Genomic DNA, 24902 nt, shown 5'->3' on the forward strand with positions numbered 1-24902 from the left:
TCTTGCACGTTCTGAGCACAGTAATCGCGGCACGGGATGATCATTTCTTGGCAACGATCTCACAGAGTCTACTTTTATACCTTTAAAAAATAGCGAACAGGATTGCTTTTGAATTTTTAGGTGCGGGTGAGTCCAGAAACCGGTCCGGCGAAACCGTTTGCTCAAACCGTGCAAGACCAGTCTGATTGAAAGTGAAATCGTGCAGCGTGCGAAGTTAGAGAAGATCTTAGTGGTTGTTTCATTAAAAATATATACAAACTATCTCACTAATTCACTTTCATAGTGCGAGACACGCTGTCGAACGTGGTCGACTGTATACTGGCGCATTACTAAATTGAGAACGCTTTGTGTGCTTCTAGAAAACATCTCTGCGGATCTGCACGATGTCACTCGTTGTAATTGTGGAGTGGTTACATAGTGGGCACTCTTCTTTACGTTTGTACATACATAACGGACGATCGTGGGTACTGCGAGTCCCCTTTTTTTTCTGTCAATGATAATGATACGCCAAGTTCGAGACCGCGATATTACGATTCGCGAAAGGCTGACCTCGAGTCAGACGATCAGGGGTCAGCAGAGGGGTTCGCGAATCGCAGAAGATCTTACGAGCACGACCGCGTTTTTCCTTTCACTCGCGTTGCTCTAACTAAGCCGATCGAGCGGATCATTTCGATCGAACGTTGAATGTCGTTCTCTTTCTTTCTTCCTTAGGGGGCACGATGTTGCCACCACCGCCCGTGGCGATATTTCCGCCTGCGGCCGCGATGTTGCCCCGCGGCCCGCCGCAATTTGCGACGCCGTATCCGCCGCCCATCTTTTACTGGCCTTATCCCTCGCCGCCGGTCAGCCCGACCAATTATTACACCCCCGCGAGCGTGGGCGGTATCGCGCAGATTCCTCAGCAAGCTGCTTTGGTGAGTAAAGCCTTGTCTTCTCAAAATCAAGACCGTATCTCTTATCTAACTTATTATCTACTTATTTTTATAAATTAATTCTAATGAAAAGGCGTAAATTATCCAGCGTCTGCAAATTAAAACTGATTACTAAAAGCTTCTTCAAAAAATAAAGATTTAAACTTTAAACTGCTGTACTTGTCAAGACGAGGCACCGCGTGTTCAGCTCGTATTAGCTTTTTTGTTTAATGACCAATTTGTTTGCGCGAACACGGTTTTTCGTTCCTAGTTAAAACTAGATAAATTGTGTGATCTCAGTTGGCGCCAGCTGAATGTCTGCAATTAGCACCCGGGGCAACGACGCTGCCAACGTCCACGGCCACGGGACCCGACGCGCGTATCGAAGCATATCTACCACGAGTGGAGCTGGATAAACGCATGGCCGCGCTGCCTCCACCGCAGACCGAGTGCAATCCCTTCGTTGAAGTTTTCATGGTTTGATCTCCTCGGCTGGACCCTCTTGCCCGTCCCGGTTCCTTGCCTCGTAGACGCGCGATTCCCCTTGAGTCGGCGAGACGAGCGGTCTCGACGCTTAGGACCGACTAAAACGGGGGTCGCGCGAGAAAAGACCGTTGTTTCAGGGACACCCACGCGAATCCTTGAGAGAACGGTCCCCGTCCTCGTCGTCGTCATCGTCGACTAGGCTTAGCGATATTTTTCACACGAGAATTTTTACGTACGAACCACGTACGTAGACCTAGACATACACGGCAAAGTGCAAATGCAAAAGCGTAATTTTCCCCCCTACGCGTTTACCCGAAAGAAATCCTCCCCACGTAAATTTTCGACGCGCCGGCCGCGAGAGCGACGCGTTTCTTTCTAGTCTAGAGATAGATAGGAGCCGTTGTGGCGCGATGCACAGCGGCGTCATTTCTCTCTCGTCGTTTGTTCCGATTTCCCCTCCCCTGGGGATGAGACGAACCGCGTATCGCGTTTTCCTCCTTTTATTCCCCCTATTTTTCGTTTTATTTCTTTTACCATGTTACATTCTTATCATTCCCGTTGCGATGACGGCAATTGGACTTCGATCCTCGCGTACTTTTGCCCGCGTCGAGCTGAAAGAGCTCGCGGGAATAGATATATATTTTGAGCAACCGACTCGCAACGCGTCTCGGATTTATATATTATATATACAAATTACGCATAAATAGATTGTAAATAATAATTATATTTACCAATTGGACAATGTTTGAGGATGTAGCCCGCGCCGCGTACTAGCGTCAGCAATCATCGTCCAAAACGCGTCCCGATTTCTATCGAATACCGCGGACGGTATCTAGAATCGAGCTTGGAACTACGTCTCGTTAGTTTTCTCTTTCAAATTTTACGTACGACTTGTTTTACGAATATTACTTAATTTAATTTTTAAAGTTTGAAGATGAGAATTAATATATATATATATATATATATATAAATATTATATATATGTTTCATCGGTCGTTTGTCTCGTCGTTCGACCATGAATTGTTAAATTCGCGTCGCGCCTTCTTCTCGTTTTCTTCTTTCCGAATCGCGCGTTCTCATTGTCTTTCAATATGCGTAACGCTGTCGAACGACGACGGCGCTCGTTTCTCACGTTAAAACAGCAAATATTACAAAAGTCTTCCGTTAGTCTTTCGTTTCCCGCTCCAGAGAGCAAATTTCACGTGTCCCGTTCGTTAATCCGCGTCATCTTAGAGTCACTATCGACTTAGAGGTATATCGACACATATTAATCAACGATCAGCACATTAGCGTACAGTTTACACTTTTACGATACGACAAATGCGTAGGAGTATGTAGACGTAAGTGAAATATCGTACCGAATTTACAAACTCGTTAAAGATACGGCTGCGACAGATTAGCCGGCCTGTATTAGCTCAACTACACGATTATTCCGGACTCGCGGACGACGAGTCCGGGCAAATTGACTTCGCCGGGGCCGGTGGAATTCGATCACTTTCTTCCCCCGCCCTCGCGGAAAGTCGCGATATTAATTGCCGAGGTTTAATTAAGGCGCACGTGTATCGACTTGCGTGCCAAAGTTTCCTTCGAATTTAAATCGTCAGATTTGTCGGGTCACACGGATAAAAACGAGACGAGGCAGATAATAATTAAAAAAAAAAAAGGAAAACATTTATCTCGAGAAGGGACGAAGCGGAGAATATTTCACAATGAGACCGTTATCATTTTCATCGCGGAACAAATTGTATGTTACAATTTTATTCGTCTCGATACAGAGATAATGTATTTCTAAGCAAACGCTTCAATATGAGGCGAATTGTATTTTATTGTAAAAGGTCTTACTGTGAAATACAATTTGTTTCATCTTGAAGCGTTTGTTTAGAAATGCATTATCTGCATATCGAGACAAATAAAATTGTAACATACAATTTGTTCCATGATGAAGAAAAGAAATATTTTCTGTAATTTTCTATAGCTTCTTTAGCTTAAAATTCGCTTCGTATTGAAGTGTTTACTCAGAAGTACGCTATATCGAGACGAATAATATTGTAGCATGCAATTTGTTTCACGGTGAAAATGATAATAATGATAAAGAAACGAACTATATAAACTTTTAATATCTATTTTCTATAACTTCTTTGCCAGATCGGCTGGCGATACGGCCTTCGCTCCTGCTCGCTGCGACGTTTTTATCCGTGCGGTCCATTCCGCTTCGCTCAAACGCAACGAAAGTGAAACGAAATCACGCGCGAACGATTCGTCCTGGCGCGTGGTCCTTCTTCGCTCCTCCTCTTTAGTCTCTTAACGGCAATCTCGCGACTTTGTCGCGCTTCAGTGCTCCGATCCTGACGAGCGCGACTCAGACACGCGACCTCCGCGATCCGGATGCGGCTTCTTGTCCCCCCCGGGTGCTCGCTCGCCGTGCCGTCGTTACCGTACGTGTGATCACGCACGACTGGTGCAATAGTTGATAATCGCCTCGTGGTAATTCGTGCAATAGAGATCAAGGCAGGTGCGCCTCCGGTGCTGAGGAACGCTAGAACGACTCGAGTCGAGCCGCCTGGCTTGACCGACGTCGACTTTGCCGAGCGAACACTTAATTTTCCTCACTACGACGTTGATATATTGTTATATTATTACTAGAAATAGTTAATACCGAGATATATACGTTATATATATATATATATAGGAAAGGAAACTGTAGACAGTCCCCTTCGCGAGTAACTTGTCTATCGCTAATGAAACCGGTGCTCATTTGATTGCTTGCACCGCGCGTTGATGCTGATAATTACAATCAAGTTATCTCTTACTCGTTGCACGTACGCGTCTTTGTAAGTAACGCGTATACCGCTATCCAAATGCATCCGTAAGCAACGGAGGTACCTGACTGGGCGATCTCGAGAAGAGAGAGAGAGAGAGAGAGAGAGAGAGAGAGAGAGAGAGAGAGGGAGAGAGAGAGATGAGCCTCCTCTTATATATAGATATAATAGAAAGAATTGTGTATATATATACATATACATATATATATACACCCACAAGCGCACACCTATGAATTACATATCTGTAACGTTGTAAGATTATGTTATGTCTACCAGCCGAAGAAATGTGCGCCGCGTCCCAAGGGCGCGGCGGAAAGTCGGAGTGGAGCCGTTTCGCTGATACGTAAAATCGCGTCGGTGCCACATCGAGTGTGGCACCCGCGGAATTTCTTCGTCGATCGATGTCGTCAGACGTAGAAAGAATCTCCCAATGCCAATGTTCGTTTCAGCGGTCCGAGAAAAAACGGCTGCGACGAATAGTAAACCTGATATTTAATTATGTTATCTTGACGATATTAATATTAATATATTCGATATTGTTTTGAAGCGCTTACGTTGTTCCTTGCCCCGGAGACACTTATCCCACATATTCCTAGCGCGATCACCTATTTTCGAGATCAACGGTCGTCTCCTGAAAGCGATAGAGAGAGTTTGCAACTTGCAAAGATTATTCGGCGTCGTGATTTCCGTCAGTTTGGATTCGCTTAGTTTATTTATTTCATTTCTGCAACATGTACATGTAAGGCAGCCTCGTGACATCCAAGTTCCATTCGCGCAAGTACCTATGAGAGAGCTCGCAACACGACAATTAAAGCTCATTAGAATCTTAATGAGAGTTACGCTGCAAATATTTGAATATATATTGCGGATGTTGCGAGGGCTACTTCGCGTTCTGCTAATAGGTACGTGTCATGCACACACACACAGACATATATATTCCTCTCACAAGAATCCCGTGAACTCCTTAGGCGATCTTTAACATAGCGAAAAGTTTTACTTAGAATTTTTACTTATTTATCGCGCGCCTCGTAAAAAGGCGATTATCGCTCGCGCTAAGCCTACGTGTATGGACGGATACTTTGCTAAAGGCAGGTAGGTATATAAAAACATTGTTTTTTTTTTTCGGTAAGAACAAGATTGGTGAGATCACCTTGCTTAATGGAAACGGTAAGTCTATCTTAAGGGAAAGAACGTACGCTCCTACGGCGAGTACAAATTTCTTCGGGGATGTATCCCCCACGAAATTCGTATCTCCGCGTTGCGCACGAGTATGTAGTATTCGATAAATAGCGCGTACTTATTTACAGCTCAGCTTCGTACTGTGGACACCCTCAAGGAAATTGATCTATTACTCTATTAATACTCGTGAGAATTACTATACGACGTTGGACACGCTTGGCAGTGTAATCACCGTGCATCTGCAACAGATTCGCCACATCTGGTAACTCCAACTTCTTGATGTCGCTAGTACGAGATGTCGGATTAAAAAAAAAAAGAAATCTTGTTCGTTTTTCTCTGTATTCTTAAATTCTAAGAAACTTTGATCGATTCGACGTACACCTCGAACAAACTGGAACGAGAGTGTACATTGCTAATTATGAGGTCTGCCTTTGTTCTCACAGCTTTATCGCAATAAGGTCAACAACAAATTGGTCAATTAATTCCTCTTGCACTTATATCGTTAAAATTAATATACATCCTTCCGTCCGATTTCTGACGCTAAATATTCATCGTCGGACAACATTCGTAACATTATATCCTATATAAACCTTTTGTCAACATATCTATATCGAGAAAATTTTTAACATCTAAATTTTGATGAAATTCGTAAATATTCATTGTACCGTGAAAAAGTCTTAAAAATCGACTTGTCCTTATAGATTACCTACGAGCTTTGTCTCCGGCGAGTTGGAGATTCACGCTCGCGTCACTCGACCAACGACGGTGTCGTTATTAACAGTCTATTAAATTAGCGGTATTAGATACCGCTTGCGGACGTAATTGGGATTAAGTAACGCGTCGTTGTAACAAACAGTCATCCTCTTTGGAACACCTACGAACGTTTGACGCAACAAGTACGCGTCAACTTCCGAGAGTCGTTAACGAAAGATCGACCGAATTAAATGTTGAGATCTCTACGACGTCGTGTGAAGAAAGCATTCGGTCCATTTCAACCATATATGTATGCCGAACTATCAACGTCTTAATATAAAAAAATCTAACAACGTTGAATTCTGAAAACGTTAAGTTCCTGACATATTGTACATATTGAACACGATACTATTCCTATCGAAAATCTTGCACAGAACTCGTCTGTATGCATTCATCCCAGGCGCGGATTCGTCCAAGCATATTGCTGATTATCTGATAATGCGACATGTTATAAATAATTATCGCAACGTTATCTATCAGATTGTATTTTAACGCAGAGTTTTTCATTGACGTGACGAAACTCTTCGTCAGTTTCTACGGTCAACGAGTCATCGTTGTCGGCATCTTTACTCTATTCCGAGCACTTCAATCGGGACTTACTGGGCACGTGTATTCCAACATCCAGTTCGCGATCATTGGAAATGGCACGAGTCGTTTAAATCGGCAGCATATTGTTACGAACGATTGAAAATCTCTTATTGTGCGGTTGCTGGCAGTGCTCGTCGCTAGAAGACGTTTTGGCACACGCTTCAGTTGTGCCCGATTGCGAACAACGGCTGGTCTAAGAGTCGCCAACATTCGGAGAAGTTACATCGCCGTTTCCAACGGCTGACTCTTGCTTCGCGCGGTCGTCGACAGCTGCGTGAGTTCCGTGGGCTCGTTGACTAGGAACGCGTCCAGATTGGTCTCGAGCAAGGCCTCGCTCTTCGAGCGCAGCGGCTTCTCCTCGCCGGTGTCGAAGTTGGTCTCCAGCAGCGCCTCGCTCCTGGGTCTGCTCTCGGCCTCGTAGTGATAGGGATGCGGCGGTACCGGCGGCTGAAAGTCCGCCGCGTATTCCGGAACGGGCTCGGACGCCTGGCTCGGCGTCAGCGTCGCCGTGTCGTAGGTGCGCCTCGAGTCGTAATCCACGGGATCGTAGGCGGCCGATGTCTCGATGTCGCGTTTCAACTCGCTCATCGAGTCGGTGAGCGCGAGGCTGGAGTGCAACGGCAGCGTGGACGTGTTGTTGAAATACGACGAGGTCTCGTTGTTGGGATACACCGTGGGACTCTCGTCGACCGAGGTCGATTGCACGTTCGGTTGAGACGGCCAGTTAGGAGCGGCAGGGGCGGCAGCGGCGACAAGAGTGCCGTTCCTCGCCGCGAAAGTGGAATGATTGCGGAAGCCCTCATTGCGATACGCCAGGTCGAAGACCGGATTGTCGACGCTCTGCGCCGCGCCGTACTTCTGCGCCGTGCTCTTGAAGTCGCTCGTGCTCGGCGAGTATCGCGGATTGTGAGCCTCGTACACGTCGTAACTCTGATTGTCCTCTATCGAGGAGTTCAGTTGCGACTTGTCCATCGAGTCCAGGCTACCACCGTTTAACATGCGCTTGTAATTTGAATTCAGCGTATCCGTGGAATGTTTGGTCTGAAACACGTGAAAAAGAATATTATTCAGAAGCCTCCATATTAATTTCCTTAATTTCTTAAAAGATTAAATCATTGACATTAAAATCTTTAATTAACTTTTATGCTTGAAACTTGAGTAGTTTTAATTTTTATTATATGTCAATTCTAAAAACATTTGCAGTTATTTGCTCGCAATCCATATTTACCGCGATAGGTTTTCGCCGATAAGCAAGCTCCGTGAAGCCGGACGTGGAGCCGACCGATCGCAGGGAATGTAGGGACTGCCTGATGGAGTTACGTCGCTCCAGTCTCTCGAGCTTACGTTTCTTCGACTTGGACGCCCACAACGCGATAGCCGCGGTCAGCAACGCGAGCGCGACACCGATAGCTCCCAAAACACCCACCGCAACGATATCTTTCCTCCACGACAGAGGATCGATGTTAACTCTGGGATCTGTGAAAAATCGGAATAATCTTTCACTATTCTTTCCTTTATATATTTCTCTTTATCTTATGGTATTCTATACGTACCGATCTCGCAGATGAACTCACTAGGCTGCGCGCAATGATCGATCTCGATCGTCTGATACGTGAACGTTGTGCACTGATCCACGCGGTCCAATTGTTGCACCCACACACGCTCCGAATAATCAAATCGTTCCTGTTGCTTACGCGCGAATTTCCAGAGTCCCAGATAATCCCCCATGATAAACGGCATCGACGCGTTTGCCGACTGTACGAAAGAGAGACAGTTTAACAGACAGTACAAAATGGGAGGAACGTAACAGACTAAAGACATTAAGAGATTAAATATCATACATCTGGATGGGATAACTCACTCTGCAAAAGTCTCGCGCGCTGTAGAAGTCCATCGGTGCGCCGATCAATATGTAACACGTGTCGCCGACGAGATCCCAGGCAGGTGGACACTTGCCGCTTAATACCGACTTATTGTTCATGTGGAAGGGTTGGTAATCCACCTGCAACAGTTCAGGTGAGTCTCCGCGATCTCTGATCCGTCCGGCCACCGCCAGAGTTTCGTTGTAGCCCCACCAATTGTGCCGCGCGTCCACGTGAGATCTCCACATTTCTAATTGTCTAAATGGGCGGATTCGTTTATGAATGTTAAATAGTCTTTAAGTAATCTTGTGTTCTATATTTGGATCAAGTTTGTTTTTGACTTACTGAGATCTGTTTATCGTGAGCATTTCGTAATCATTATCGGGATTAAAGAACACATTGTCGACGTATTGCTGGCCGGGTGTACCGGCAATGATAGTGCTACGGCCTTCACGATCGACTGCGTAGTTTCTATAAAAAAAAGTTATAAATATTTCATTACCTCCTTGGATAATCTTCTATAAATAGCTTGCGCGCGTAGCGATAAAGAATTATGAAGCAGGAAGGCATGAAAAGAATATAAGAACAAGCGACTCACTTGTAAAAGCCGTTGTGAGATGTGCTTTGATAGATGGGTAAGCGGACCTTCTCGAATCCCGAGATCTCCAATAAATGCATGCCGAGGTTTCCGTGTAAATAATTGAGCGTCATGTTGCTGACCACTTGCTTCAAGATAATGTTATTGTCGTAGGGAGCGTTGTTCTTGGTGAAGTAATTCCTAAATATAGTCACTTCTTGGTAGGGGCTGCTCTGTCGACCCTCGATGTATCTGAAAAGTTCCGCGGTGTCACCATTCGGTTTTATAAACGAGTTACAACGCTGTACTTACAATGCGGGCTTGTTGAAGTTCTCCGTGAAGAGATTGTTGTGAATCCATCCCTTGAGAGACGTTGCCGAGCCTCTCGAATCGGCACGGATAGAAAGACCGCCTTGATTCCGCTGCACCAAGTTGTTCTGGAACGTGAATTTTATATGATTAAAAATCTGATCATGATCACTAGAAAACGTCATGAAAAACAGTTAAGCGTACCACCCTGTACTTACTCTGAAATAGAGCGACTGCGTATTTTGGACGTCGAGCCACACCGCGGATTTACAGGTGGTGAAGTTACCGTACAGCTTCTCGCAATTATTCTTAAACTGATTACGCTCGAGCGTCATTATGGCATTCACCTCGCCGGCGCTTGCATACTTTACGGCCCCTTCGCGGCAGTTTGATATCACAGAGTAGGAAACGTTGTGCTGCACGTCGCGATCTGCCAATTACAAAAGTGAATGAGTGACGAGAGGAATATGTGATCCGAAACGCGCGAGACGTACAATGAGAAAATTATTCTCTCTTTCGCTGATAAAACCTTAGTTTGAGATTACTTACTGAAACCAATGGCGGATATCGGGAGAGTCACGATTTCCGCGATAAATCCATGCACGCTACTGGCGCCGTTAGCGAATAATCGAATGCTAATACTGGGATTCTGCGTTCTAAACAATTTCTTCTCGTCAGGAGTGTTAACTTCCAGATGGGCAATCTCCTTGGTGGTGATATTGTAAATGTCTCCGTCGTACAGAGTTATACCATCGGCACGGCCCGGCTTGCCGGTAGAGTTGTAAAGATTAAATTGCAAGAGTCTGCGAAATCAGAATATTTGCCTTTTAATTTGCAACCCCCGTTCAAATGCCGTTCTCGCGAAAAAGGAAAGCTCTTCACGTACCTAAATCCGAAAGGTTTGGTTCTATAAGGACTGCGGAAGATTTTCACGCAATTCACAGGATAATTGTCATATTTGTAGTACACGATCACGCGCTCCTCGATCGTGATTTCTTTCGTGGTGTCGCATATATCGACCATGCTGAATAAATGATAAGGTATATTGAGGTCCTTAATAGGAGTGAACGAGCTCTCGTCCGCCTCGCGGCCTTCTCCCGTCAAGGACAATATATTCACGCCGTTGCCGAGGACGTTGTTAATAGTGTTGAATAATAATTCCACCTGTAATATGCATAAACACGTGGGTTTAGGAACAAAACGAGAATTATTCCGCTTTGCGTTTTCTCTCGCATACAAATGTGTTCCGCATACCGTGTGTGTCGGAGATACGGCATTGATGCCGTGATAAGCGCCGCGTTCTATGTTTACGTGCACCACCGCCGGAGACTTCATGATCGACTGTATAGCGGACGATTTCTCGTAGTGTAAGATTCCGGCGCCGGTTATATTGATGAATCGCAGAACCGATTCGACGCGCCTGACCGTCTCGTGGGTTACGACGTCGTGGATGCGATGCTCGTACAGATGATGCTCGAACTCGCTGTTCGCGATGCGTATCCCGCCCCAATAATCGTACGCGTCGTCCAGGTTCCGCTTGCCGCAATGCAGGAAGACGAACTGCCCGTCCCACGGGCACTCGTGACGATGACCGAACAACTGACCGTTCAGTCTGATCTGGCAGTCTTCGAGACTCTGTTCTTTCCCGAAACACTGTAAAACGTTTAAAGGTTTATAGAGAATTCGTTGATTTTCCGAAGCAAATTAAAAAACCGAGGCAAAATTAATCGCACCTGCAGTGGTTCGGGCCAGGACCAGACGCGCGTTAACGATCCAGGATGAAGCTCGTATCTACGATCGTACGACACGTAGACGTTGAGAGTGTCGTAGCCAAGTTGTCGGCACGCCACTTGAGCGTTGCGCTCGGTGAAGCGATCGTCGCACAAGGGAATCCACTGAAGAGTCGTCCTGTTGAAGTACTCCAGGAATCCTGTTACAAGAAAGGAAAAAAAAACGTAGCTGAATATAAAAGTAATATACAAAATTTATATATAAAATTATTATTATTACAAGTATCTAATATATAAAAGCAATATGATAATACGTAATATAAAAAATTATACAAAAAAGCTATGAGAGATATGAAAATAAAAAATGTACTAATAAACGACGGGTTTCTTTTGGAATGATTTTTTCAATCTTTCGGTCTACCTTCGTTGTACAATGCGGAGCAATGTCCATTCTTGCATAGACGGATCGTCTCATCCGGCATTGCCATGAGATTGGCGGAAGTCCTCGGTGTCGACTTGAAAAAGAGTTCGCGCGTAGAGTTCGCGCTCGCGTCGACTCGTCTCATCGGTCTCATTATGATCTCGTGACCGGGCACGCCAACGGCTTTCAGCGTTCCCAGAACCAAAATGCCAACGTTGGGAGCGAACTCCATCACGACGTCGGGATAGATGTGTAAGGTAGCTTCCGGCATGACCGTGATGTCGGAACGTATGACGTAGGGCTCGGATCTCGCGTGCAGCGGTAGACTGTCCACTATGCGACCGCCCAGATTGTCCAGGTCAATCTCCCGATTTATATGCCACGACGCGGAGATAGACGCGTCGAACGAGTCGCTTATCAAGTACGGCCGATAGTTGGCTACGGCGTGATCGTTCCAATCGTCGAAATCAAAGATTCTCCATCTGCGAAGGGACAAGTTCAAGTTTCAGCGTCAAACGCAGTCTGCAGAAAACGTGAATTGTTTATGTAAAATTACCTGATAGAAGTGTCGTTTGCGCTACCCCACCAATTCTCCATTACATCCACCTCGTTGTTGATCTTGGCTGTCCTGATACCCGCCAGTAATTCGTAATCCAACGAGTTCTCGCCGAAGAGATTTCGGTTGACTCGTACTTTCTGTATGCCGTGAAAGCCGACGACGTAGCTGGGATCGTCGAACGTCCGGCGTGGTCCCATGCTGACGAGATCGTACACGTTTCGCTTGATCTCATTAAAGTAGAAGCGCGCGTAAACGTCGCCGAGGATCTCGGACTGGCTGTCCGCTCGGAACTCGACCATGTAGGCGCCGCTGTTACCCTCGATACGGTTGTTATCTATTCTCATCCTCTTCTCCATTCCGCGGACGGATATCAGACCGGTCTTGCATCGATTGCTGTCGAAACGATTGTCGGATATATTGAGATGCGCGAAGTGTCCATCCACCACGAAGCCGAACTGTTCGTTATTACGCCAGGTATTGTTGCCGAAGTATAGAGAGTGCGTAAAGTTCTCGTTATACTGCCAGACGTCCGGTAGCAACACCTCGAATCCACCGCCGCGATTTCTCTCAATCGTGCTGTCCTGCATTATCCAGTGGAAGAGGTTGTTGGAGTGCCTCGCGTCGCGGCTGAACTGATGTATCCCTTTACCGTTATCCGTGATCAAGGTGTTATTCACGTGTATCGAGATCTCAGACAGATTGGATTGGTAGATGTTCCAATAAGGCGAATACACGTAAATGGCCTCCTCGTGATTGTGCGATATCTCGCATCCGACTAGCTGAATAGTCTCGTTAGCTTTCCGCAGAAAATGCTCTCCGATTTCATTCAGGTATCGATTGTAGTAGGACGCGAGGATACCCTTCTGGTTGCTCTTGATCCTCGTCTTTGTGACAATTAGCGAGGGAATTGGGCCGCTGACTATTTTATTGTGAATATTCTGCAAACGCCGTAACCGTAACATTAATATAAAATCAATGTTATATCTCTGTAAATGTAATATTCACACTTGAAATGTACCTGTATTGGAGCCAAGAGCGACGTGACAACTATAACTGCTCCACCGAAGGCATTTTCACCGCTGTCGTACTCCAGAATTACCACGAAGGAACTGGATGAGACGGGGAAAACGCTCAGGTCCCGTTTTACGTGCCAAATCGTTTGATTCTTGTCGAAACTTTGCGAGTCGTGCAGTATGATCTGTTCCGTACTTCGATTCTCTATCGGGTTCAGCAATTGGATACCGATGACGTAGCCTGGTGTACACTGTAATTTGGATAAAGTTAGCTTGACCGCGACAACAAGATGCATCTTGCGAGAGGAAAAAGAATTTACTTTGATGTCGATGGTGCGACGGACGGGTTTGCCGGTTACTTTAGTCGTTATAATGTACTTGGTCTCTCCGTTAGCGACCTCGATGTTCTCGTTCGTTTCCGGCAAGATTACCGGATTGTACGGCGAGTCGATCGTGCTGTCTGGGGCGCGCAGGAACCATCCCGCGAATTCTCTCTGCTGAACGGCCGAGAGAGCGGGATTGTGCCTTATTCCCGCGACCTTGTTGCTCTCGATTCGCGAGTTGATGATTCGCATGCCCAGTTGCTTGAAGCTGATGCCGCTCCCGCCGTTTTGAGAGAAGTCGCTGTTTGTCACGGTATTTATCGCGTCCGCCGAATATATGTCCGAATACAGAACTCCCAAGCCGTCTTGCAGATTGTTAAAGACCTTGACACCGTCCAACGAATGCCGGGCAAAATCGATTTGCAAAGCTGTTATAGAATACAACAGTTATTCGTAACGTGATACTCGCGACCCATCGATTATTAACGAAAAATCTCGAAATTACCTGGCTTAAACGAATTCGTTTTGTAATCCAGCAAGCCTGCCCTTTCGATTGTCACGTACTGCAGGTCGCTTCTCTGAGCCAGTGGTCCCAATCTGAGACCCGCCCATGCCGCCTCCAAACACCTGACACCAACGTCGTTCGCGTGAGTGCACGAGTTTTCGAAATCCTGCTCCCTTTCCGCCCGACATTTAGTTATATCATTGTCGTATTCGGTACAGCGCACATTGCTGAGAAGTATATCCTCGTTGATTCCCGCGTTCGGAATATGCGATCGCTCCATAAGCCAATTCTCGAAGTCAAGGATAAAGCCCAATTGATGGCAAACGAGCGCTGCATCCAGAATCGTCCATCCATAGTTACACACAGTGCCCCATTTATTTCCAATTTTTACCTTTCAGAATAAAAGTATAATTAAAAATTATGTAAACTGTAATTATGTAGATTTTTTCTGTTTTATTTGAACGTTTATTAATAGTTCATCAATTTGTTTAAAACTAGTCAATCTTGTGTTTTTATAATAAAACTAACAAGTCAGCTTTATAAACGCAAACGCTTAGAAAAAAAATTGAAAAAGAATTGAGTTACCTGCAGTCTCCCTTCGAGATTCGTTTTCCCACCGAGAAGCCTCACTGGCACGGTTTCCGTCTCGTCGACCTGAACCGTATCCTCGTCCGTGAAGGTGTCGTTATTTGGTAACACAGCGAGCTCTTCTTTGAGAGTGAATAAGATGTCGCTGGGCTTTTTGCCACGCGCGTCGAATTTGCCGGCAATCATCATTCCCACGGCCGGTGGGAAGCGTAACGTAACGCCCGGTTGCAATATTAGCTTGCCGCCCGGTCTCACATTGATATCACGCTCGACAATGTACTCTCCGGCTTTTAATTCCTCCTGGCCATCCACCTCACCCCCCACTAGATTCGTGCCGGGCGTGACAAACTGCGGTACGAACGTCGGATTCGGAATGATGGTATTCGCGCCAGGATTGCTGCTGTGCAGCAAGTAAGGCAAATACTCGATTTTGGCAAGATTGTATCGGTCTTTCCTGAACAACGAAAATTATAAATTATATTTCGTTGTTACTATCGCGACAATTAGAAAAAATGTTAAAGTAATGAGGCGTACCTATGGAATAATCGATCGAATATCCTCTTTTCTTCCCCAGATCCTAGCCAGTTGTACGTACAATTGATAACTTTACTCTGATCTTCCAGATGAGAGCCGATCTCGTAAGGCGATTCGGGATTGTATAAAATGTTGCGGTAAACTTCGACGTTGCTCGAAGACACGACGATGACGGCGGCTACCCTAGAGCGTGGTATCAGTTTGACATTCAGCATATCGCCATTGTCAAACAATTCCCGGACACGATTCTCTCGCAGAAAGTTCCTCGTGAACAGCAACTTTTGCGCGTCATTGTAAGGCGATAGGCCAATGCTGACTACGAAGGGACCTCGGTTGTTGTAAAATTCGTTATGTCGTATCACAACCTCCGCGGGTAAAATGTTAAACTCCTCGTAGAGCGGATTTTTTATCAGAATTGCGCCGATCGCTTGTTCTCTGAAATGATTGTACTCTATAACAGCATCGAGATTGAGCGCCGGGCTCAGTTTGATTCCTAATTTCGCATTTCTTATGAACCAGTTGTGCCCGATTTGTACTCTCATTATTCCATTGTCCTTCCTCCAACTGGATTCCACTTGCAATGCCGTTTCGAGGCTGGTATTGAACCAGTTGCCAGTTACGTTCACGTACGAGTTGCCGGTTGAATTACCGATCTATCGACCGAAAAGATGCCGAATTTTATTCATGTATTGTACATAGCAATATTATAATAATCAGCTATATATAATTGCAATGTAATGATGTGCAATGATTAAAATCGATACGTTCGCGCTTACCAGAACGCCGATGTCCTTGTTGCGAAATATCTGCGAGTACTCGATCACAGTTGACTGATTGAAGTGTACGTATTCAGTGGCGAGGCTATCGTTTAACCACACCGCGAAACCGTAACCGCTGTTGGACGATATGCTGCTGCGCGACACGTTGCGATTGCCGCCCGTGACAGTGATGTTAACGCCATCCCCTTGGTTGAACGAGATACGACTATCGGTGATGTTAACATCCATCGCGCCATCCAGCACATGCACGCCCGCCACGTGATCATTATTCGACACCGAGGTCTCGTGAATATGTAAGGAGGATCTTAGTTTCTCCACGACGATACCACGGCCGTTGTTGCCTGTTATTGTACTGCCGGTCACGTTGAGATCATACGTTTTCTCTGTAAAAAGAAAAAAAAAATGTAACGTTAAATATCTTTCGTCATCTCAATAACTTAAGAGGAAGATCCACGTTATGCATTTTTGTTAGACTTACTGTAGCCCGACGACACTCGCAGGAACACGATCGTGTTCGTTCGGGGCTCAGCTGTGAATTTCACATAGACATTTTGCCGCGTTGAAGTCACGCTCTGCGGTAAAGTCCCATTTCTGACTTTGACGCTCGCCAGGAGTCTGTCCGCTCCGCTTATACCGTCGCGCACCTCTATGACGGCGCTGTCGTTCCTGTCGGTTTTCATTTGCAGAAAATGCACCGTCAGGACGTGGCCTGGCCTCGTGAAGATATGCTGAACAATATTATTGCCACTCGTTAATAAATGTTCTTGCGTTATCGTTAAAATTTCGTAATATTACTTTCGCCAGTGACAAACATCGTCAACTCACTTGTGGACATCGTTTTACGTTGGGCGCGTATTTATTCTGCTCCATAGATATAGTGACGGGGAAGGTCTGACTGGCCGTTGTGGGGAAGGTGCATAGATCGTACACGTCGTTACGATCCAGCTTTTCGTCCGGTCGCTCATCCGCGTGCACGTACTTTATTCCGTCCGCACCGTTCTCGAACACCGTGCAGTTATTGATGTGCGCCATGCCGGACGAGCTATTTACGTAAATCCCGTATCCTAAAATAAAACCATAGTAAATTAAAAAACATTATTCGACGCGATAGTTGTAAAAAAAATATTGGAGCAGACGAGAAGAAGATTGATAGGAATGCATCTTACCTCTGTTATATTGCACGGTACAATTGTTTATTACGACCGGTGCGTCCGACGTGGTGACGTTGATACCCGTGAGAGCAGAATGGAGAACAGAAATCGACTCCATTATCGGTGGCACGCCCTCCACATGAATCGCCGATGTTATATTGTACTCCCTCCCCGTGCCAGCATATCTATTTCAAGGATTGAAATAGTTTTACATTAGGAACAATCGATCAGTAATCTCTTTGAAGAAGAGATTACTACTCACTCGATCACCGTATTTCGCAGAATGGACCGCGAACGATGCACGTAAAGCGTGTTCTGTTGAATGAGCGGTTTATAGTACACCGCGTCCTCGAATCGTATTCCTCGCCAATGCTTGATCGCCTTGGTCGCACCATCGTGGTGAGGCAGGCAAGAAATGCCCAGGTCCGGATGATAATCTGTAAGATGTAGAATCGGCAGATTAGAATCGGACGCTGCGCCATTGATTCACAATACGTGCAATCAAAAATTTACTTCATTCAATAATTAAAAATAATGTACAAATTATATATCGTGATTTTTACAATAAGGATTTTTCTTTCGATACTTCGAAAGGCCCATAGAGTTCGCAGAAAGTTTCCGGAGAAATCTGCGAACACTCACCGCAAACACCGGCGCCCAATTCTCTCTCCGGCCAACGTTCGCAGGTCGTCAGCGAGGGCTCGGTGCCGCGGCAGCCTGGTTCCTCGTAAAGAAGACGCGGCTTGGAGGGCCATTGTCTATCGATCCACGACCACCACTGCCCGCCCTGGTAACCGAGCTGTCGGCACGCCGTCTCCAGATCCGCGCGAGTCCAACTGCAATGAGAGATTCGCATAAAATATCTGCGCCGGTATCCCCATTGTTGTCTGTCGTCGATTACGTTCGTTGGCCACGTACTTTCGCGAGTTCGTGCAGACGGAACGCCAGCCACCTCGATGAAAGAGTTGCAGCCTTCCCGCTAGCGGACTCGGTCCGTCAACGAGGCGTATCGTAGGTGATGTTCGAAAAGCCGAGACCTGCGTTTCCACTTCCGCCGCGGTCAGTAGGATCGGAGCGTGTGTTTCACCCTTTCAACAGAATTAACAATCATTAGGAAATGTCAAACACAAAATCTTATTTGTCTTTGTATTTGTCAATTAGAGTCGCGCTAAAAGCGAGACATTCCCGCAAGAAGAATCATTAATCGTAACAAAAAAAATTTTTTTTAAATAAAATAAATAAAACACTGCATACTTTCCATTCCTAATTTATCCGATTATATCGCTATATTAAATGTACTAGGAACAGAAGGAAGGAAATCCTATATAATTCAATAATATACGGAGATTACGGGTTGCTTGATCTCCCGGACGGCTAATTACTTTCGCTCGATTTAGCTTCTACGTTCCCTTGCAGCGTGAGGCGCTCCCGTTAAAAAGGCCGAAAAATTTCAGCCGCCCCGCTTGATCCGTGCCAAGAGCGATCGTGCCGAAGGTCTTGGCGCTACGTCCCGAGTCTATAAGAGGATTACCGAGGTCGTGGGTCAATCGCGCGGGGGCAAGAACCGCCGGTTGACGCGTGACCTGAAACGCATCGCTTAGAGCATTAGAGGCGGTGCCGCTGCTGAATCACTCGGCCCCGGTATACGGTGCACGCGTTGTTCGCATCCCGTTCTTAATTATCCGATTAGCGGCTTTCTGCGAGACCCCTCGACGGCCGATACCGGCCGGCGGAAACGGCACGGGCGAGTGTCCACTTACAGAGATTAGAACAACTGTTCGCTCGGCTTTAAACGTTTCAAAATGTTTTCCCTATTAGCGATAACGCTCAGCAATCTTCGACGGCTTCCCCAGGTGGTGTGAATGACAGGTCATTAGTGGGAAATGCTTGCTCGTTAATGAATTAATCACACTGGCCCTCTCTTATTTCTCTTATTTCTCTCTGCGAGTATATTAAGCGAATCTCTTGAAAGCTGAAACCACACACATGACATTTTAGCTCCCTTTCTCCCATTAACGAGATAATTTATTTCATATTATTTTCGGAAACTCTGATGACTCACCCGTTTCAATGTTTTTCTTCCATTACTATATTAAGTTAAATATCGCGTGTCTAATATCTCAGAAATTCAACCTTTTAATTGTTTAAAATATTTTCTTAATTGCGAGTTGTATCTGTAGAATGATTGAGTGCGCGTGCCCCCTTTAAAATTGCTACGTACGACGCAACTCGCAATTAAAATAGCAACAAGATAACACCTAATAACACTTATTAGAAGCATTAACGCGTGGGTAGCGAGCGCTATTTCGCCGATACGTCCACACCAATAATAAAAGCAACAATAAAAGCAACGATGCTCGCGTGTCCGTGGCGTTTCCGGTCAACCGGTGTCCTCCGCTCCGCGCGGGAAAGGATCCCTTTCCTGTCGCTTTGCATTCTTTCGCGATTACATTTACCGGAGTAAAGCGCGACGCTCTTTTATTTCACAAAATTACTACTAGCTTTGTTATTATTAAACAAAAGCCCACACTGCAAAATAACTGATATTACTATCGCTATCCTTCTCGGTAAGACAATTAAAGACTAAGAAGAAGTAGCGTTCTTTGTATGCTATCAAATGGCTTCTTCACCTTTCTAGAAATTGGACAGGTTTTATAAAATAACCGCAACAGATTTCGAGATAGCGGATGATATAATAGTGGAACATTTAATACTGAAATTGAAAAACGTTCCGTTTGTATCAATTATTAAACGTCGCTTGATGACGTCTAATGAAACTCACGATATTACTGTTGGTTTCTTAACAACAATTACCTCTGAGGTAATTTAGTTTAAATCGTAAAAGTTTATTTACCGGAAATTCCACGGATGACTCGACTCGCTGGTAAAAACGGGCGATAAATCGTTGGCAAACATCGACAAGTAGTCCGTAACGTGCACCCAACCAAAGTAGAGACATTCGACAGTTATGACGATTATAATCACACCGGATGAATGAGTTAAAACCGGGCGAGCGAGAGTGTAAGATTACCACGAATACGCGAGGGGATTCATTTTACTCGAGATTCCATCTCGAGTATTTAAAATAACGTGCGAGATTACTATACGCAATAATATATACTCTTGCAATAATACACTCTTTTCTAATAGTTTATAATGTAGCTCACTTAATTTATGTTATTCGATAGATTACTTAATTATACTTAATTAACAATTAAACAAATAATTAACAATTTTAATGAGCGATTATCATATATAATTTATGTAATAAAGGAAATCGAAATTAAAAAAGTCAAGCACATCAAATCTCATGTTTAAATCGTTCTGTAAAAATGTTACGACAGGAGACATATAATTATGAATCACGTTCTTCTATACACTCCGCGCTATTCGCTCCTAAGTGATTATAAAACTTTGCTGATAACGAAGTTGATATGACTCCAATATCTCATTATCAGTTAACGGTATCAACGGCGCTATCGATTCTCAACGTAAATGACAAAATGACGATATAACCGAGTCTCCGGTGGGCTCTGGATCGGCGTTTTATTGCCGATAATAACACCCCCCGTGAGATTTCAACTTGAACTTCTTACGCATAATGTCGAAATTTCGCTGGAATCGCGATCCGCGCGGTTTTCCGAGAAAACAATTTGCTTTCAAGTTTCCTTCTCTCTCACGCGCGCATGTAGTAACACGTGCAGTTACACGCCGCGATGACTCATGTCCATTCAACGTTACACGTACACACGCCCATCGATATTCCTCGCAGCTGTAAGAATCCTGTCCGCAATTATCCACGCTCGCGTTGGTATACCCTGCGCATATCTAATAAAAGTCGTGGAGTATCTGTAGCAACTCTCTTTCTTACACTTTCGGATTCTTTCTTGTCGAATATTCAATACTGACATAAATATGCGAAATAAGTAATAACAAACGAAATACAAATGTACATACATGTGCAGAGAATGGACCAGAATTTAGCTTTACGCTCAGTCTTCAAATTTACAATTAGTCTCGACGATTAGGAGTCGCGTAATTTTATTAGAACTCCAAGACGTACGCCCGAGAATGACCCGCTGTGCGAAAACGTACGTGTCTTGAGACCCCGTGCACCTCAGCAGAGCGCCATTAGCAAACAAAAGTAACGGTTGGAAAATCTACTGCTCGCGCACCGCGACGTGCGACGGTACTGATCTTTACGGCGAACGAGACTATTCGCACGATGTTTATCAGAATTCACCTGGAGCCAAGCATAACAATGTACGATAAGATGCATCAGTGAGTCGTACCAAACAAGACGCGGCTACCTTGGGCAAACTGTTGTTCGATCGTTTCCTTTCTACAACGTTTTCCCAAAGGTATCTCGAAAAGTTACTTAAGTGCAGGCCATTTCGGGAGGAATGTTATCCTAGTGACGAATGTCCAACATCTCGCTGTCACCCGATAAATAAATATTATACCACGCTACTTGTGTCACGAGAGAGACACGTTTTGACATCAGCGACGCGGCTTAAGGAACTTGACGGACGATCGCCTTTGTTCTCGCCTCGAGAACAAAGCCTTACTTTCTCCGGGGCAGCGTGCCCTCCGCTTTTCAGTCTCTCTATCGCGATTTTTACGAATTATTACCTCGGCAGTTATGATACCGCGGACGGTGATGCCGACCATCGGGCCGAAGCGAATCTCCACGCCGGATTCTATAACGAGTTCGCCGTCCTTCTCGACGAACAAATCCTCCCGCAGCAAGTAAGGGCTCTTCGATCTCGACAGCAGTCTCTGACCTCGGACAATGCGGCCGCCGTGCAGCTCGTGAAGACCGCCGTTGTTCCAATTGTCAGTCACCCCGCTGGCGTTCATCAGCGTCGTCGGTTCCGTGTAGTAAATCGACGTTTGGTCGTACCTGTTGTCCGACCGGGCTCCGACCAGGACGGCCAGGATCGACAGGGAGACGCACAACCGTTGCATTCTTCGGCACATGTTTTCGCCGTCGGACAATTCTATATCTATATGAAACACTGAACTCACCGGAGACAAATTCCACCCACCGTGGTCCTCAATTTATTATTAAATGAATCTGAAACGATAGCGACACTCTCGAGACGTAACGTTCAAAAAGAATAGAAGATTAGCGTAATAGACATTTTTGTAGGCCCACCGTTGTTTCCACCGCGATTTCTCGATACGGTCTCTCACGGCCTTCGCGACGAGCGCGTATACTAGCTGAGCATTACGCAAACAGAGATGCACTCGCGTTGATGAGGCCGTCACTTCGCGAGAATCATCCGCTTATCGCCGATCCACGGACGCGTCATTCGTCGATCCGATCCGCATGTGAGTCAGAACGTCTTTCCTCTTCGTCCCGCGGAACATCTGATACTTTCACTGGGCAGCGAGCTTCGACAGACAATTGTCCGTATCGAAACACCGTTTATCGCTCTTCGCCGAATGCACTATGACCATCCGGCGGATCGTCTCTGGGGAACAATTGGAGAATTTTAACTACTGAAACGTTTCTCGAAACAATCGCGACATCAGGACGTGATGAGTTTGAAAGAGAGAGCCTCCGAAAGTACTGAACTAAAAATTAATGAGCTATTTGTAGCGCTGTCTTTTTATTGTAACGGAAAAATGTCCTGAGAATATTACAAAAAAGATACTAAATCAAATTTTCAAATGTAGTCCAATAATTTTGGAGTCGATTTCTCTTTAGCGAAAATTCGACTCGCTCTCGCTTTCTAATTTCTTCATTTTTAATATTGGATATTTTGTTAAGCCTTCCGAAACTTTGTAACTAAAAATTAAATAAGGAACAAGATCTCTTATCGTTCAGGTTTATCTCTGAAGCTTAATTCGCGGAATCTTTTGTTTTCGATTGCTCATAACGCAAAGATAAAAATAAGTCTTTGATCGAAACTCGCATCTTTCATAAAGAGAAGTTCGAAAAATAATAATAAATCTTTCTCTTCAAGTTTTCAACTCGAAAGGCACGGCCTGTTGAATTCAAATTCCTCGGAGGAGGCTCTGTAACGATTCTCGATCGCGTCGATCCGGCAACGTCGGCCGCTCGTTTGAATTCTCATCGCATCCTGACCATTCACCACCGTTCACGGTTGCATACGCCGCGGCAAACCGCTCGTCAACATCGCGCCCTTCACGCACGTGTGTGTTGTGTGAATCGAAGCGAGGCGACGCGAGGCGACGCGACGCGGTTGGCCGCGGGGCGAGGGACGCGATGAAGACCACCTTCGGGGACACTTACCGATGGCTAACCGAAGACGCGGGGTACGTCGCGCGGTTCGAATTCGAGCGTTAACCCTCCGCTCGTTCACGCGCGAGGGACCGCGGCGGCGGCGGCGGCGGCGGCGGCGGCCGTTACTCCGCGCTCCGCTTGGCGATTCCTCTCGTTTTCACGTCGCGCTTCAAAATCTCTCGCGAGCGCAACCGTTTTCGCTGCGTTCTGCCGTGACGCACCACCTCGCTCTCCCGTCGTTTTCCTTTTTTTTCCCTCAATCTCGTCGAGATCACATTGATATTAATATAACGCTCGGGCTTGACGTAGATCAGCGCTAGTCCCCGTAGATCATTGCCGACGACGCCGATCGATCGATCGATCTTTCATTAAAATTGCGAATCCGCTAAAGCCCCTCTCGTACGCGACGCCGTCGTCGATCGTCGGTCGCCGAGCGAGGTCTCTCCCCCATCTGGAGCACCACCGTCCGAATCGTGGGCGCGGTTTTGTCACTGCGTTTTGTCCGCTCGCGTATATACGCGCACTTTCCGCCGCGGTCACTCCCCTTGCGCAACCAGTCGCCGTCCCTCACAGAGGCGCTACGGCTACTACCGCGGTCGCCATGGTGCGCTCGCTCTGGTAGCGCGCTGACGCTACGCTACACCTACTACAGCGGAGCCGTAGACCAGGTCACGTGACGCACCCGAGCGTGCACGTCACGCAGGTTGTGAAACAGGTGAGTCCCTCCCAGCGCGGATGTACCGGGTGTCCCAGCACACCGTCCTCGCTGCAGATCCCTCAGTCGACTTTGGACTCCGGTCCGATTCCTTGGTCCTGACGCACCTACGGTTTTCCAACGATTAGCTTTTCAGCGAATGAGGAACCTTTGACGAACCGAGCTTCAAGAAAAACGGCAGGCGAGAGGAGCGCGACTCCTTGGTGGGCGATCTAACGCTCCTGCTCCGACAGAATTTTTAATTTGAAGCTCAGTTACGGAATATAAGGTGTATTAAAGGTTGGAAAGATGCACCGAATTCTTCTCACACGTTTGTTTACCGAAGAAAAATGATCTCCGAGCTCGTTGCTCGAGGAAACTGCGGTTGAAAGGATATCCGGCGATCCTGGAGCACACCCTATATACGTCACGTCGCGTCGCCGTTCGCCTCTGTGTCTGCATACCTGCAGGGGCTGCTGACAAATGTGGAATGTCTCTTGAAACCGTGCGAGAAGTCTCTTATCATTGAATTATCTTAATCAACACCGGGGAACCTGGTATTTCGGTTATATTTGCTGTGACAACTCTGAAAATTCGACAAGGCACCAGACTTAATGACCGAGATTTTACGATCCGAAATTTTATCTCTCGCTTGTATCTCGCTTTCGTAAACGAGTCGTCGATTATTGTAATCCAAGAGAAATTACCTTGTCGCCTCTCTGTCGTTGGATTTGCCGATGAAGGGAGAACCTAGGGGAAAAGAGATACTCAACAAGATACACTCAACACAAAAGATTCTTAACAAACTTTACAAAAACTCAACAAGTGACTCTTCTCGACGCCTTTGTCCCTTCTTTGTGTACCGGAA

At 45.9% G+C, this 24902-nt stretch overlaps 2 protein-coding genes across 2 annotated transcripts in view; one reads left to right on the top strand and one right to left on the bottom strand.

The window, feature by feature from the left end:
* LOC139779417 (RNA-binding protein fusilli-like) overlaps nucleotides 1-4762 on the top strand; it is a 34124-nt gene extending 29362 nt beyond the window's left edge. The window contains exons 11-12 of the mRNA XM_071717763.1: nucleotides 712-914; nucleotides 1212-4762. Coding sequence (XP_071573864.1) covers nucleotides 712-914; nucleotides 1212-1394 — 386 coding nt within the window. The 3' untranslated portion in view covers nucleotides 1395-4762. The remainder of the gene's footprint in view (nucleotides 1-711; nucleotides 915-1211) is intronic.
* Nucleotides 4763-4909: 147 nt separating this feature from the next.
* Nucleotides 4910-24321, bottom strand: Bark (protein bark beetle). Its single transcript, XM_071717761.1, has 29 exons — nucleotides 23350-24321; nucleotides 22246-22564; nucleotides 21720-22164; nucleotides 18006-18175; nucleotides 17730-17923; nucleotides 17350-17524; nucleotides 17103-17272; nucleotides 16762-17000; nucleotides 16415-16664; nucleotides 15934-16319; nucleotides 15158-15810; nucleotides 14621-15077; nucleotides 14036-14426; nucleotides 13528-13958; nucleotides 13213-13458; nucleotides 12192-13132; nucleotides 11636-12117; nucleotides 11218-11414; nucleotides 10739-11137; nucleotides 10371-10648; nucleotides 10034-10287; nucleotides 9703-9914; nucleotides 9488-9612; nucleotides 9197-9427; nucleotides 8944-9069; nucleotides 8598-8856; nucleotides 8290-8491; nucleotides 7965-8212; nucleotides 4910-7777 (listed from the first exon to the last, which is right to left on the bottom strand). Exons 3-29 carry the CDS (start codon nucleotides 22065-22067, stop codon nucleotides 6956-6958), a joined length of 8886 nt encoding a protein of 2961 aa, XP_071573862.1. The 5' UTR covers nucleotides 22068-22164; nucleotides 22246-22564; nucleotides 23350-24321; the 3' UTR covers nucleotides 4910-6955.
* Between the last annotated feature and the right edge of the window lie 581 nt (nucleotides 24322-24902).

The sequence above is a fragment of the Temnothorax nylanderi genome, unplaced genomic scaffold (genome assembly GCF_030848795.1).
Source record: "Temnothorax nylanderi isolate EJ_2023f unplaced genomic scaffold, tnyl_v1.0 TNYL_tig0226_pilon, whole genome shotgun sequence".
NCBI classification, from domain to species: Eukaryota; Metazoa; Arthropoda; class Insecta; order Hymenoptera; family Formicidae; genus Temnothorax; species Temnothorax nylanderi.